At 38.3% G+C, this 13,226-nt stretch overlaps 2 protein-coding genes across 5 annotated transcripts in view; one reads left to right on the top strand and one right to left on the bottom strand.

Annotated features, from left to right (window-relative positions):
* LOC126483569 (vacuolar protein sorting-associated protein 4) overlaps positions 1–4,673 on the top strand; it is a 167,231-nt gene extending 162,558 nt beyond the window's left edge. For all 3 annotated transcript variants that reach the window (XM_050106631.1, XM_050106630.1, XM_050106632.1), the window contains exon 9: positions 3,132–4,673. In XM_050106631.1, the coding sequence (XP_049962588.1) occupies positions 3,132–3,233 (102 nt within the window). In that variant the 3' untranslated portion in view covers positions 3,234–4,673. The remainder of the gene's footprint in view (positions 1–3,131) is intronic.
* Positions 4,671–13,226, bottom strand: part of LOC126483543 (pyruvate dehydrogenase [acetyl-transferring]-phosphatase 1, mitochondrial) — a 30,347-nt gene continuing 21,791 nt past the window's right edge. For both annotated transcript variants that reach the window (XM_050106629.1, XM_050106628.1), the window contains one exon: positions 4,671–5,954. In XM_050106629.1, the coding sequence (XP_049962586.1) occupies positions 4,792–5,954 (1,163 nt within the window). In that variant the 3' untranslated portion in view covers positions 4,671–4,791. The remainder of the gene's footprint in view (positions 5,955–13,226) is intronic.

Genomic DNA, 13,226 nt, shown 5'->3' with positions numbered 1-13,226 from the left:
AAGGAAGTTGGCATCACCTACTAGTTGTTCTTTGCAGGTTACTAGTGCAGATATGAGTGAAAATGGCAGTAGGTTAGTCATTTTGTGGGGAGGTAAAAAGTTATATACAACAAATTCATAAATACTAAGATGAACAGGGACAGATTTTTGTTATCAGCCACTTCTAAGTAAACAAAATTTTACATATAATGTATACAGGATGAAGAAAAATTCAAGCACTTTGCAGCGCACTTCCTCACACACTAGCGATACAGAAATGTCTCTCACAAAATTTTATCCTGTTCATATTTCTGACAGTAAATGGACATTAAAGATTGGCAATCTGGCAGTACTTTAATCACACATACAGTAACTACATCTGACAGGATGTAGTATTAGTGCTGTGCAGTTGGTACGGTGGATAGCGTTTTGCTTAGCATGCAGGAGGTCAAGGGTTCAATTCTGGGTCAAGGCATACTTGTTTTTGTTTGCCAATTTCATTTTTCTGTACAATACTGTTTCTTAAGTCACATGTATCCAACATTTACATAGTACAGTGTTTTGTGATGGCGAACATAGCAGGAACATGGTCACACACATGAGAAATATACAGTTGAAACAAACACACTAACAGTCATAGGACAGAATAACTACAAAAACAGCATCAGTTTCTAGATGCTAAAGATGATTGCACAGTTGAATAACTCAACATCTACTAGTCATTTATCTACATGCAGTACTTCCTCTCAAATGTAAGATATTGGCAACCAGTGACAATAATAATTTCTATGTTAATAATCACAATACGTTTAAAAAAGAATTTATTGTCCTCAGAGCAGATTATCAAAGTGACACCCCTGCACGTCCAAACATTGCACAACCCTTTGGATCATACAGCTCTAGACTCTTCGCAACATAGCTGCATCCACCAATGCAAGAGCAGCATGAACTCAAGCTATCTGTTCTTCAACATGTATCGGCGGAGTAGAAATCACATGCTCCTTCAAGTGTCATGACAGAAATAAATCCAGGGGATTTAGGTCAAGTGAACGCAGAGGCCATACAACTGGACCAAGCTATTTCCCTGAAAATGTTGTTTCTAAATACTGTCGCACATTAATTCCAAAGTGTGGAGATGCACCATCATATTGAAATCGTAACCTATGCCGAACGTGAAGTCCGGGAGTGTGTTAGGCAAATAGTTTGAGGAATGCTCAATACCTTCGTGTAGTCAACCGATCAGGGATCCAAACTCCTGTCTCCCAATTTTCTGGCCCAGACGTTGATGCCAAAGCGAACCTGACATCCATGGTCGTGGGTGATGTGCGGGTTAACATGAATGGTGGGCATTGTGCATATTGAAGACACCCTCACGAGTAAATACTGCTTCATCTGACAGTGTTTATGAAGTCAGCATTGGTTTCTTGTTGTTGTTGGAACCATTCAAAGAATTGCATCTGCAGATGGCGGTCCATAGGATGCAGGTGTTGCGTTAAAGAATAACAGACCATGCTTGTGCAGCATGTCAACGACAGTGCATTGCGAGACACGCAGCTGCCTTGCTATGCTACACGTACTTCCATAGGATTCTTGGTGTATGATCTCAGTAGCTGGAGTACAGTGAGTCCATGGACGACCTGTGTCACGAGATGGTGGAAGGAGAGAACCAGTCTCATGAAGGCGAAGCTTCAGATGAGTAAACACATTTTTATCTGGATGAATTCCACCAGGATATCTAGCAGCATATTCATGAGCAACGACACCAGCCCAGTTGTTACATGCATCACGGACGAGAAGCGTATCCACATATTCATCATTTGTGTATGCCATACATCTACCACATTCTTTTAGAATATAACAAGAAGAAAATAAGATATGTGTACAAATGTATATAGAGTTGGTCATGGGCGCGTTACTCCTCTAGCAACTAATTCTGTCTGGTGAACAGCACATTTAGAATACACACATCATTAGTCGCAGTGGACTGTTCCATCTAACGCGAATCACCTTCTCTTAAAGATTTTGTTTCTGCATGGTTCATCCCGACATTCTACCTGTGAATGTTCATTTTCGCATTGCACTCTTTCCCATGGCGATACTTACTAAAAACAGCATGCACTTACCAGATTCAGTGTTGAAAGGATTAATTAGTGGTTTGAATGGTGATGATAAACACAAATGGTAACAGAGTTTGGAAATTACTTGCAAAACATGTTGCTAGCCCGATTGATGTAATGCCTGAATGAAATGTAATGGACCTGAATGTCACAAGAATAATCGATGGGACCATTGGAGGAGGGTACAGGTTTGAAATCTAGTAGATGCAGTGATGTGAAACAATTTGCATCCACAGGGTGCAAAAGGCTTGTTTAAAAGCTGTCCAGTGAAAATGATCGTATTTCCATTTCCATGTACGTAGTATGTAAGTGCAAATGTTTTGTAGAAAACTCACTCTAATCTCAACCCAGAATCGAATGCTCCTCGTGCATGGTAAGCCAAAACACTATCCACTGTAAAACACTACTCCTCTATACTGATAGACATAGTTACTGTACATGTCATTACAATGTTGCTGTTTGTCTCTGCGTGCAAACCACCCCCCCCCCCCTTCACTGTCTTAGCATTCGTGAATATAAACTTCAGAATAAAGACAAATCGTAGACTAATTCAATGGAAACAATAAAATATTAGTTTCTGAATAGAATTTAAATTGGGTTTAGTTCTAAGTTATTTCTTCATGTAAATAAATTGTTTTAGAATAGATGTTCTGGCAGATAATCAAAAATACAAGCAGTTAGAGCTTTGTGTTAATGCACGCAACTGCCACAAGTAACTATTTGTTTTGCAGGTATAACAACCAGGTTTGAGACAACAGCAGCTGTAGATAGTTAATACCTGCTCAAGTTATGCAGTCAGGACTTTGTGTTTAACCTGGTAGCCATACTCCTAGGAAATAGTTAACATTACATTGTTTGCAGACTCAGTGAAAGAGGGCAGCACAATTCAATTTGTTTCCAGAATTGCCATGAAGTTTAATGCTCCTATGTAAAAAGTTTGTTATTAGTTAGAGTATCATATTTTGTACTTTTTTGTCTACATGTATGTAAATGATTTTCTCTTCTTTTCTTTCCATGTTGCCATTTGTCACATAGAATGACATGCTTCGATCTTTAGCAACATCCAAACCAACACTAAATGAAGAGGATATGGCAAAACTTGAGAAGTTTAAGGAAGATTTTGGCCAGGAAGGTTAACTGCAGCTTCAGTCTTCATCTGGCTATTTCAAGAAGTTTATATTTTATGAATCACAGTCTCCTTGAACTCTTATTTTTTTGCATGTTTGTAAAAAGCTGTTGCAAAGCAAGAGTGAATTGTCTGTGTGTGATATTCTTGTACTGAACAATGCATAGTTACAGTAGAATGGAAGGGCAAGAAGGCAGTGCCACCAAAACTGTATACTGTTGAATTTGAAACATCACATCATGCGCATGTGTGGAAATTATTTTGGTAAATAAGAGCATTTAGCATGTGTAGAGCCGTAACGGGCGTGTTCTCCCTCTGATTAAGGCAAGAGGTTTCAGTCTGAATGAAACTGGAACATGACCAGAAGAGTTAGTTAATATTTGTTGCATTTTACTTCTGCCTAAAAATACTTAAAATTCTAGAAAGGATGTAAAGAGATAATGATTTTGTGATCTCGTGAATTGCTTGTCTTCACCTAAATGATGATATTTTCTTCCTTTCCTGGGAGAGAAGAGGGATCCACAAAACTGCATCAATGATGAATTTCAGGTTAGAGCAAACTTGCTAAAATAAATACAGAAAATTTCATGTGTTTAACTTCAGTTTCATTTTTTTATGTCCACTTCCTAAAAGTTAATTTTTATGGATATTTTATACCTGTCTTTCATTTAACCCTTTTAGGCAATTTTTGTGTTATATTGTGATGTACATAACAAAGATCTAAGTGTGAGCTGAAATATAGCAAACCATGTTCTTTAGTGTGTGAATGTTTTTATGTTTGTTTACGTGTAACTTCAATGTTGTATGACTCCATTCACGGAATAAAAACTTGTACAGTCATATGGCTAATAGATTCAGTATATAAATTGCTTTAGGAGTAGGGTGTTGTACATCTCCATCTCAGCTTTAATGTAAGTTTTTACTGCTCTTGTTATTAGAGCAGAATTCACTCTTACATGTTGCCAGGAATCAATATTCCACAAGGGTGATAATTTTTGTTGTTTAGTTGTTTTACAGTGATATTGCTGACAAGGAAAGAGCAGTGTGTAAAACCACAGGAATGACAGTAAATAAATTTTTATGCATGTCACCTGCTTGTCCATTTAAATTGTGTAAGACTGTTAAAAGTACCACAGAGCCAGTAATGCCAATACATACTGTTCCACACGGCATAAATTAGAGTATTTTTGAAAGAAATAATTTTATTTCATAAGACTCAATATCGTGATATAGCTGCTCATTGTGCTGATATCAGAAAGACACTTCAACATGCTTGTCAGAAGCTTGTATATTATGAAAGATGTAAGTTAAAGTACTAAACTTTGGTAATGAGATATTTATATTGTATTGCTATAACACTTTGATCTGTACATTGTATAAATTAAATCAGTAAATGCCTCATCTAACAGAAAATAAATAAATATATATATATATATATATATATATATATATATATATATATATATATATATATATATATGTAATGTTACATACATAATTACACGGAGCTATTTATTTTGTTTTAAAGTACCTGCAGTCACCGTCACTTGCATATAAAGATACCCAGTTTCATGGAGGGCAGTGCCTCAGATATTCAGAATCAAAGTAAATTACTGAGATTGTGATGTCGTCACGAAATAACCTCACAATTCCTTCTGGCATGCTAAGTAGTTGTGAAAGTTTACCGTGATCAATACCATATTCAGTTCCACCTAAAGCATTTCTAAGTAAATGAGTAGCAGCATTTGTATCAATAGGTTTTTTCTTCAGGCCTTCCTTACGCTGAAGTAACATCTTATTTATTTCAGATATACGCATATTTTTTCTAGGTAACCGAAAGGGACTTAAAGTCACTTTGCCACTCATATGTTCACCTACAAGTCTCACAACTTGCAATGGTGACACTAAATCCCAAAGTCCGTCTGAAGCAATAACAAGAAATTTGTCTCTTGGTGTAAGCCGATAATGAGTGACATCTGGACAAGCTGTGAGATACGGTGGAGTGTAATAATGAGGAGCTAAAGAATTTTCTCCAAAGTATGGTTTGACAATATGATTGAGAATATCCCTGCTCCATTTGTATCTGAAATCACCCAGAGCTCTCAGAGGAGCTAACTGGCCTAAGAGTCGTTCCATTTTTATGACAGTATCTCTTTCATTTGGTGGGTGCTCTTTCAGTATTCTCTCAACTTCACTTCTGTTATCAGAATTATGTTCTGTTGTCAACTTCTTAGCTACCCATGTACCACCATCATTTAACACACCTATGACACCAACACAGTCACCAGCACTTGCTATATGCAAATGTGGTCCATCTATATGAGCTACACATGCAACTGCTCCAGACATGGCAACTGTTAATGTTTCTATATTAATCCTGCCACTCTGATCCTGTAATGCTTCACGAGATATATCTTCATCTAGTCTCAAAAAAGCTCTTTCCATGGCTTCTTTCATATGAAAATCCATATGAGATGTTTTTGTGCCAGAAAGCTCTTTAACAAAAGTTAAAAAACTGTTTTTGTATAATTCACTCAATTCTTCTGTTAACACTACTTTATCATTATACTCTTCTAATAATTTGATACATTCATCATTCCCCAGTGACTGTAGGTACCTCTGTAGATCATCTGGTGGAAGTAGACAAGCAGCTATATAATGAAGAAGTCGTTTGGCAACAACCTGAGCACAAGATGGTCCACCATGACCATCAAAAACTCCTACTAGCATTCCTGTGGGTAGGGAAAAAAAAATTAAAAAGTTTTTTGAGTCCACACATTTCAACTCTGGTAGCAATGTAATTAAAACTTATAATAGAATGCACAGCTTATTACATAGAAAAATACTGAAATTAGTACACTATCATTTATTATTCAAGAACTGTAACAGCAACACACTAGACCACATTTGCAGTAATCTGCCTTTAATTTCAGAGTTAAGTACACTCTCTTAACAGATTTTTTTCTTTTGTCTGCTTTTGTACAAGAAGAGAAATAAAAATTTACTTTAGAAATAATTTAGTGCTGTTCAAAAATCTGATGAAGTGTACGTACGAACACAACACAGTTATACATCACATCATCTGTATTAACTGTGTGCATGTCAGGAGCTCTTATTTCTGCTGCCTTTTTTAACAGTATCACTGACTTTCTTTTCTATGTTGGAAACTAAAAATATAACAATGCTGTCATCAGGAAATGTTTTATTCTAAATCATTATACTGTAACAGTAAACTCATTTATGTAATGCAGACAGTAAGAGAATAAAGTAAATGCAGTGTTTGTTTAACAAACTATGAGGAGGAAAGTTAAGAAAAGTAACTACATAAAATTACTTGAATACGCAAACTTTTAAATCAACCTACTAACAATATGTGAAAATTCATTTATAACATACCTACAACTACTTCCTCCTCAAATATAAGTAATTGAACATATTCCTTCAATAAGGGGACAGAGAGGAAGGGGAAGACATTCACCAACAACACTTTTTACCTCTGTCTTATGCTAAACTTTTCATATCTATATATCCACAACATTTGAAAATCATTTTACATATTTCAATCTATCTTTGCCAATTCAACAAAATCTGCTTCTTCTAGTGTCTGTCTATTCCCAAATGCCGTAGCATATCTTTACGTTCGAATAATATTTCCCTTCTTCTGGTATGCTTTCCACACTTTTTCACATCCACTTTATTTTTGCAATATATGTCATCTTATGAAAAAACTTAATGTTTTTACACATTCATTTACTGCATTTTCAAAAACTACTTCTTTCAATATTTAATATCACTAAATTTCTTTTGTTGAACTTTTTTATTCGCCTGGGCTATTTGTCCATCTTATTTATTTTTCCCCTTGTTAGGTACCACAATTATTTCACTTCTGTACTACACCTTTGCCAATTTTAACATTTACCAATATGGTAACGAAAGTTCTAGTATAATATACTTAATTTAGGAGTAAAGGTCCTCCACTGCCCAATATATCGCCTTTCTGATTGTTGACCACCTCTCTGATGACTCCATCCATAAACCCTCTAACCACCAATAGCACATGCATTTCGACAGTTGTCACAGCTCCCACATCCAAATATTATTCCCATTTAGCCTGGCCTTCTATGGACGGCATACCAGGAATGAGAAAAATTCCATTGCCCAGTATGCTGAAGGTACCATCCTCCAAAACCTAGTCTGCAGATTTCCCAAACCATATCTTCACACTCCCTAATACTCCCACAACCCCAAAGAATCAGCTGCAAAGGAGCAGCCCCTTCATCATCTACTATCACCCTGGACTGGAGCAGATGAACCATGTCCTTCACCAGGTAGGGATGTCCTGTGCGCAATCCTACTTAACTCTTCTAACATGGTATTCTGCCAAACATCTGACCTACCAACTTCTTGGTCCATCCATATGCCACTCCCACTCCAAACCTTTGCTGCAGGGGTCAAATCCCTGTGAATGGCCCAGCTGCAAGACCTGCCATTTCACCCACCCAGCACATTCTATGCTAGTTCTGTAATAGGAATTTCTGCACAGGATTTTATGAGGGCATTACCACCAACATCCTGCTATCTGAATGAAACTGTGGCCAAGAACGGAATTAACCACAGCTGCTGAGCAAAACATGCTCAAGTCCAATTGCTGCTTCAAAATCCATGCCATCAAAATACTTCCCTTCAGCAAAGCTTTTCTGAACTACACAGATTGGAGTTACACTTGCAACACATTATTCACTCCCATAATCCTCCTGGCCTCACTCTTTCCTAAACCAGTGCACGCATACCCTTTAACCAAGTTTCCCCTTCCACTGTCATGTCATGTCATGTCATCCCCACACATCATCATTGTGCACTGCATCAACTCACTGGGTTCAGTGCCCATGTGTCAGTCTTAGACCATGGCACCTGCTGTCCTCCCTCCAGCATTTCTATACCATGTACCTGCTGCCGCCAGCTGCCTGTCCCGAACACCTCGTCCCGCTTCTTTCTTCCTCTAGTTCACCCCAGTCTACCTGCTGATCTGCATATTCAACCAGCACAATGTAGCTGTGCAGGTTGTGTGTGTGTGTGTGTGTGTGTGTGTGTGTGTGTGTGTGTGTGTGTGTGCTCTAGCTAAAGCTAGCAATTTTTCCTGTTCTTTCCGAGCCCCTTCCATTCTGTCACAAGATTCAAACTTCTAATATTATTAAGTTCTTTGTAAAGGAACTGGATATCGTCAAAGGAAGTGCTCATCATGATCTTACATAACACATGTGTTGTTGGTTGTTGTACTGCACTTTCTGCTTCTCTACAGCAGTAGTTCCAGGGGCCTCTTGCTGCCCCATCGCAGATTCTTTCCCATTCCTGAGCGGTGTCACACCTCAAATGTAACATATTGACTCTGTACACTTTGTTGAAGGAGCTGTTGATAAAACAGGCTATTTTTCCTCCCCCAGCCCAAGAGGTTCAAGCTTCAATGGATAATTTTGAGCTAAGAAAAGAAACAAATTTACTGTTTAAAATCCTGCTGAGATCATAAGACACACAGCACCAGCTGCTATTGTTGTTGGTTTCCTGGCTCATTTCTATCCAGCATTTAAAGGAACCAGTCCCAGCATTTGCCCCGCATCATTTAATATACCTAAAGCAGGAGTGCTATACAGGTGTATAAATTCAATTTCTCCTGACTACAAGCCCCTTGTTTTAACAACTGCAAGTAAAAATAGAGAAACACCCAACTTTTTTCCAAATGTAGGCACAAATAATAATAAAAGTTGCAAATCCTGACTTTTGGTACCAAGTAGTGATATAGCAGGGCAACACGATTTAGATGTGTACTTTTATTCTCTTCTCACAAGTTTTCCAAAGCCTTGGTTGTCATTTTAAACCCTTTTCTACACAATATAAATTTGTCTTGGCTTTGATCCTCTCTCTGCAGTCTTTTTACATATTTGTCACCACACTTCATGTTATATTGTCTTCTTTGTTCATTCATTGGTATCCACTCTCCTTCTGTATTCCTAATTAGAAATATTTTCATATTCTTTCCAACCTTTGTTGTCTCCTCATTCACCTCTTGGACTCAAGTTATATAATTATGTTCTCTCCCATTACACATTATCTTCGCTCTTTTTGTAAGCATGTTTTATGCTATCTAAGCTTTAATTGCGTATCTTCTTGATACAGAATTGGTCAGTCTTTGACGTTGCCCCAAGAGCTAAACTTTAAAGTACCCAACTGTGAATGTAACTCTCCACTATTAATCCCAAACACATAAACATGCGTCCTTGCTGTCTGTTGTATTCTGCTGCATAATATAATCTAGCGAGCTAGAAATATTAACTTGAGAAGTTTCTCTATCTTTTCCTTAAGTATAGTTTTCATCAAATCATAGATTGGTTTGTTGCCATAGTATGTTCTAGGTGTTGTCCTATTTGGGATGGTACGACCTTCCCATTCTCAAATGTCTGAATTGACTGACTTTGACAAACTCTGAAACACAGTGGGACTCAGCATTGTTCCTATTAACTTACATTTTCAGAGGTCAAAGAAGTGATAGTTCACAGATAAAAATCTGGATGCTGTAGGAGCCTGCACATCTGTAAATGGAAATACCACTATGACAACACTGAGGATACCTGTAACTAACATATTTCAGCAAAAAGAACAAACAGTGAACCTGTATGGCATTAATGACAGAGAACTATATTGTGTGTATCCTGAAAGCCAAGACAAAAATGTAGGTGAATTATTCCAATATCAGTTGTACAACTGTTGTACCAAGTGGAAGACAGGATCAGGAGAAGAATTAAGAGTATCATCCCAGATTAATATAATGGGATATGTACCAAAGTGAACACAACCACGTCAGCAAATTGTCTAGTCAGACGCAAATTGTCTAGTCAGCCACCAATTACTTTCAAAAGGTCATTTGGAAGCATAGGACCACGAAGATTTTCAATGTGACAACTAACCTCTTAGAAAAAAGGAGATCATAAGTGCCATAAAATTTGAAGCTAACACATTGTTGCCAGAGTCCAGGTACAACTCTGGCAGTGCAGTTAGCCAGGTGGTGCCCTAGTCTTGATAGCACTGTGTGTAAAAAGTTGTAGCTGCCATTGCACTTTCTATGTTGATAACCTGTAGGCAGCACTCTGCATTGTGCTACCACATAAGTGTTCAAATTCTGAACTGACAACAGAACTCTGTTGTGTGTTGACAATCTGTATTACGTCCCATACTGCTTTCACCTGCTATCTGTATCTTTCTTGGCCCGCTGCTCACTCTATATGGTTTTTTTTATGACATCATTGTCTTCAGTGCTCTGGAAGAAGAAATTAATGAGTCTGGTTTAGATGGAAAAGTTGGATTCTGAGTGCACAGGTAAGTAATAAATAAAGAAAGAAAATAATGTACTGAAGTGTGTCAAAATTTTGTATCACCTAAGTGATTAAACCTAAATTAAACAACCTTTCCAAGTAAGACCCAAGGCTGCTACAACCACTTCAAATAATAATCTTGAAGTGTAAAATCTTTGTATGAATTCCTTCAACCAACCAGTGATTTCCTCATTTGATGCTATTTTTACAGTTTAATTAATGTGTCACTTACAATATTACATCTGGATGAATCGTGAACATGCTATGAATCTAATGTCTTTCCTTCATCAGATTTCCTGCCCATAACACAATATCATGTACTCTATTAACTGCAAGTACTCTGTCTACTTTCAATTGCATTATATCAGGATCATTCAGTAAGTAATGCCCCACATTTTCTAAAAAGCCATTAATATACAGAGAAAAACATCCTTGTTGGTGCTTCACATTTGATGTTTGTTCTGGGCATCAGTGAAGTTTCGAACCGTTCTGACAGGTGGCAGAGCCGTAGTACAGTGTCAAAATGGCGTCTACGTACGACACACATTACAATCAGCGTGCTGTTATCGAATTCTTGTGTGCAGAAAAAGAAACTGTGGTGAACATCCATAAATGTTTGTGTGCAGTGTATGGTGATGCTGCAGTTGATAATAGTACAGTTGGGTGATGGGTAAAGAAAGTTACAGCCTCAGGAAATGCAGGAACAGAGCTCCATGATCAGCCACGCTTGGGATGTCCTGTCACAGCCACTGCTCCAGACATGCTGAATCGTGCGGATGCCATTATTTGTGCCAACCAGCACATTACAATGCTGCTTTAAGGTTCTCTACGGGAAGCACACTTTGAAGATGACGTGTGTCAGTCATGCAGTGAAAACGTGACTACACCTACAGGACAAAAGCTTTTACCAGCAGGGAATACATGCTCTTCCACAATGTTGGTGTATGACCATAGAATGTTATGGAGACTACGTAGAAAAACGGAACATGGACAAGACATGTTGATGTACATTGTCACCAAATTCTGACTCTTAACAATAAATACATTCTGAGAAAAAAATGTGCATTACTTATTGAATGACCCTCGTAATAGATCCATGGCATTTTACTAAATGACCAGGTAACTGCTATTAAACTCTTACTGACTAGTGGCAGAAGATGACAGCTTTTTGATTACTTGTGCCAGGAAAAGAGCAGTTGTGTGTGCTCTGACAAAATATTTCAAAGTTTCAGGGCACTATCCAAAGCACAAAGTTTTCAATATATCACCTCACAAACAACAGTAACCAGTGAAGCCTCCTGCTGGGATGAAAATCTATAAGAGTGTACAGTGGACAATAAAGAGTTTCAAGTCAGTAGCATAGCTACTGGCAGTGTCAACCAAGCCAAAGATGTCTCAGTGGAAAAATCTGATGGAAAGTATCCCACAACACGGGGGAGGGTTGACTGTGTTTTTTTCCATGGAGTTCTGCCAAAAATGGTAGGATAAAGGTACGGTGACCCCCAGGTTTTCCAAGGTGTGGACTGGGTGGCACCAGACCCTTCTAGCATAAACTCTCGGCATACTTCAGGGACTATTGTTAGGCATGGCAGTGGAACGTTTTCTGTTTTGGAGAACAGTGTTCTCTGCTTTACTGCCTGGGCCACGAGGGAAGTACACACCTCCATATAGACATAAAAAACCTCAGCCTCAGGGTGTGCTACATGCTGATAAGGTGAATGGCTGATGAGGTAAAACAGTCTCTAGTAGGCCACTTCTGGGGTGTGTGTGCCACCTCTTAATTGTAAAAGTGTTCCTCAGGCAGAAAGAGCTTGGGTCAACATTTGTTTCCCTAGCAGCTAATGGGATTCCTATGGAGGGATCTAAGTTCACACTTGATTTCTATGGAGGGACCTAAGTTCACACCTACTCGTGGCAGGATGGGTGTACTGTCAGGTGGCACCTACACCCACCCAATAGAGAGGACGACTCGATCAGTCTGCCTGAGAAGTAGTCCCAGAATTATAGTAACAAGGCAATAGTCGTCAATAGCACTTTCTTTGTAATCAAGAGTGCAGAGGGAACCTTTGAAGTCTCCCCTTTCTGTATTCACAAGACATTGGAGGGTATTGCTGGGTCCTTAAAAAGTCTTAAATGACTTCATAATGCAACACTTCTACTAGAAACTGCTTTGTCAAACAAAGTATCTAAGCTTTTGTGATACAAAGCCATAGGTGACTACCATGTTATGATTGTGCTGATTAAGGCCCTGAAAAGGCCTGGTCATGTGCTCCAATAATGGAAATGGACCATGAGGAGATACGTAAAGAATGGAAATATATGGTTGTCACAGAAGTGCAGAACTGTATGAGGAAAGTCAATGGCACATTAGGAAGTCATTTATTCTACCATTCAATGCTTCAGAATTATTTGAACATATTCTTGCAGGCTATAGCCAACCATTTGTTCTCAACCCAATGCTGTGCTTCAAACGTCAAAGATTTGATCATACCACTATAGCATGTAACAGTAGGACTATATGTGGAAATTGTGGTGGCTAAGCTCATGAATCAGGCAGCTCTTGTATACACTTCCTCCAAAATGTATAAACTGCTCTAGGGATCACCCAGTATAGAGAAGGAAGTATGGAGTTTCAGAAGT

Source organism: Schistocerca serialis, chromosome 1, assembly GCF_023864345.2.
Source record: "Schistocerca serialis cubense isolate TAMUIC-IGC-003099 chromosome 1, iqSchSeri2.2, whole genome shotgun sequence".
Classification (NCBI taxonomy): Eukaryota; Metazoa; Arthropoda; class Insecta; order Orthoptera; family Acrididae; genus Schistocerca; species Schistocerca serialis.
This window is presented reverse-complemented; position numbering and strand designations above follow the sequence as displayed.